Source organism: Condylura cristata, unplaced genomic scaffold, assembly GCF_000260355.1.
Source record: "Condylura cristata isolate star-nosed mole 26May11 unplaced genomic scaffold, ConCri1.0 scaffold00038, whole genome shotgun sequence".
NCBI lineage: Eukaryota > Metazoa > Chordata > Mammalia > Eulipotyphla > Talpidae > Condylura > Condylura cristata.
In genome coordinates, this window is record NW_004567139.1 from 3,479,345 (window position 1) to 3,481,616 (window position 2,272).

At 53.4% G+C, this 2,272-nt stretch overlaps 1 protein-coding gene across 2 annotated transcripts in view; it reads right to left on the minus strand.

Annotated features, from left to right (window-relative positions):
• The window catches only part of RGS9 (regulator of G-protein signaling 9), a 49,797-nt gene extending 48,323 nt beyond the window's left edge, over positions 1-1,474 (minus strand). For both annotated transcript variants that reach the window (XM_004693456.2, XM_012733141.1), the window contains exon 1: positions 1,301-1,474. In XM_004693456.2, coding sequence (XP_004693513.1) covers positions 1,301-1,357 — 57 coding nt within the window. In that variant the 5' untranslated portion in view covers positions 1,358-1,474. The remainder of the gene's footprint in view (positions 1-1,300) is intronic.
• Between the last annotated feature and the right edge of the window lie 798 nt (positions 1,475-2,272).

A 2,272-nucleotide genomic window follows, 5' to 3' on the forward strand; every position in this document is an offset into this window, starting at 1 on the left:
AGAGAGGGCTGGGGGTGCTCAGGGTGAAGAACTAGGAGGAGGGAAGGCTGGGGGTGTGCAGGAGGGGACGCTGAGAGAAGGGTGAAAAACTAGAGACAGACACCAGTCAAAAGGCCAAGATAAAAAGGAAAATCTGCCAAACAACAGTCATGATGAAAAAGATGTCTGAGATTCAGAAAACAGCAGGTCTCAGACAGTTGCCCTGAGGCCCCAGCCAGTGTCTTGTCCAGGGGAAGCAGCCGTCCTGGGCTGGTCCCTGGAAGATGACCACAGACTCGGGCATCTTCTGCTGGTAGACACTGGCGTCTACACCACCAGTTCTGGGGAGGACAACTTTCCTCCACACACCCCCTCCCCCCACCCCAGTTTATGCCTCCGCCACCTGGACAGTGGTCCCCAGGCAGCGGATGGACAGAGGGACTAACTGTCCAGGTTTTCAATAGGAAAGCCCTAGGCCCATCAAGACAGCTGGCGCTGGGCCCCAGGGGCTCAGGTATGCTCTGCTTGTCACATGGCATTCGGCTAATTCCACTCAAGAGATAAGTCTAAGAAGGTGGCTTCTGCCTCTGAGAAGCGCTGTGGATGGGACGAAAATGACAAGGGACCCAGTCTCTAATGCCCGTCCATCTCTTTCGCACTGGTTACCTCAAAAGACAGAACAAGATGAGCCCCTTGGGCCCTAAACACAGAACCACAGAGATGCACTTGTCCCCCCAATGTCCACCGATGGACACTGGCCTACAAAGCCTTGCAAAAGAAGAAAAATCTTCCGACGTCTGCCCCCAGTACAGAGACCAGAGATGCACAGATAACCACATCAAATGAGGGACCCAGAGTGCTGCAAGTGGGGTGTCTCTTTATCCTACAAATGACAGCATTTTTGTGATCTGTGTGTACACACTCACTCACACACTGCATCTGGGGATTCACAAAATAACCAAAATGTTTATTTAACATCTGGGTATCTTATAGGACTATCAGGGGACGTCTCAATTTACAACACCGCCAGCTGCGTTATCTTCCGATCCCTTCCTCTCCGAGTAACAGGTTGTTTTCAGCCTCCAGCAGCCCGTGGCTTCAGACTCCCGACCCAAACAGGTTCCCAGGAAATCCAACCAGTGGAGTCTTTAAAAGATACACACACACCACCGCCCCTAAGTCGTTTACAACAGCAGGCAGCACCAACAGAGCGCAGGGGATGCCCTCCACTCCTGCCCACACTCCAGCATCCCCAACGGCCGCGACACTTCCCAGAGTTGGCCCCCTCGCCCCCTAGGGCAGGCGACAGGACCAGGCTCACCTTCTGCAGAAATGCCATCCTCGGCCTGTACTGCTGGCCTTGGTGTCGGATTGTCATCGTGGACCCTGGATCAATTCAGAACCAGAGCACAAACGAGAGAGAAAAGGGACAGCCCCCCGAGACACAGAGCTAGCCAGCCCTGGCTTCCAAAGGGAGAGCGCTGGATGGGGCGCCGCAGGGAGCAGCGCCCCTTTTACTCCCGATGGGCACACCCCTGGGAAAGCAGCTGGAATCCGCGCCGGCCAATCAGCGAGTCGCACCGCGGGCTCATTAGCATATGCTGCGCCTGCGCCCACCTGCCGCCAGGGGGCGGCGTCCGGCGCTGCGGGGACCCCAAGGAGCCTCAGGTGAACACCCGCGAGTCCAGGGCTTGTACAGCCGCGCGGCGTTGATGTGGGACCCGGCAGCCTCCCTGATGAGCGCGGTGGAAAAACGCGGGCTTTCCGGTTCCAGCTCTGCCACTAGCCAGCGAGGTCACCTGGCCAGGTTTCTTACAATCTCTAAGCTTCGATTTCCTTATCTGAAAAGTAACAATTAAAAGGGGGATAAAAATATCCAACACATGAATTGCTCAATCATTTCGTGGGGGAAATATGGAACACAGGTCTTGGCTCTCAGCAAATGTTTAGAAGTGTTTGGAGGGAGGGGGAAGAGGCGGTTGGTACAATGTTGGTTTAAAGAAAGTGAAGATGACAGTGGTCTCCTGCCCCAGCTCCAGGCAAGTTTGCGTTACATTTCTCTGGTCCTTTATATTCTCATCTCTAGAATATGACAGGATGAAGCTGCCAAGTGATTTCCTGTACAGATTGGATGGATATTAATTGTAACAGAGAATGTATTTAAATTTGAAAAGAACAAGGAGGAGTTGGCCTCAGCAAGCACAGCTAATGTCTCTTTCAAGCAGCAGTTCTGACCCATATTTTCCGTGACATGTACCTGTAAGTATTCAGGAAACACGCCCCTTTGTGTTTG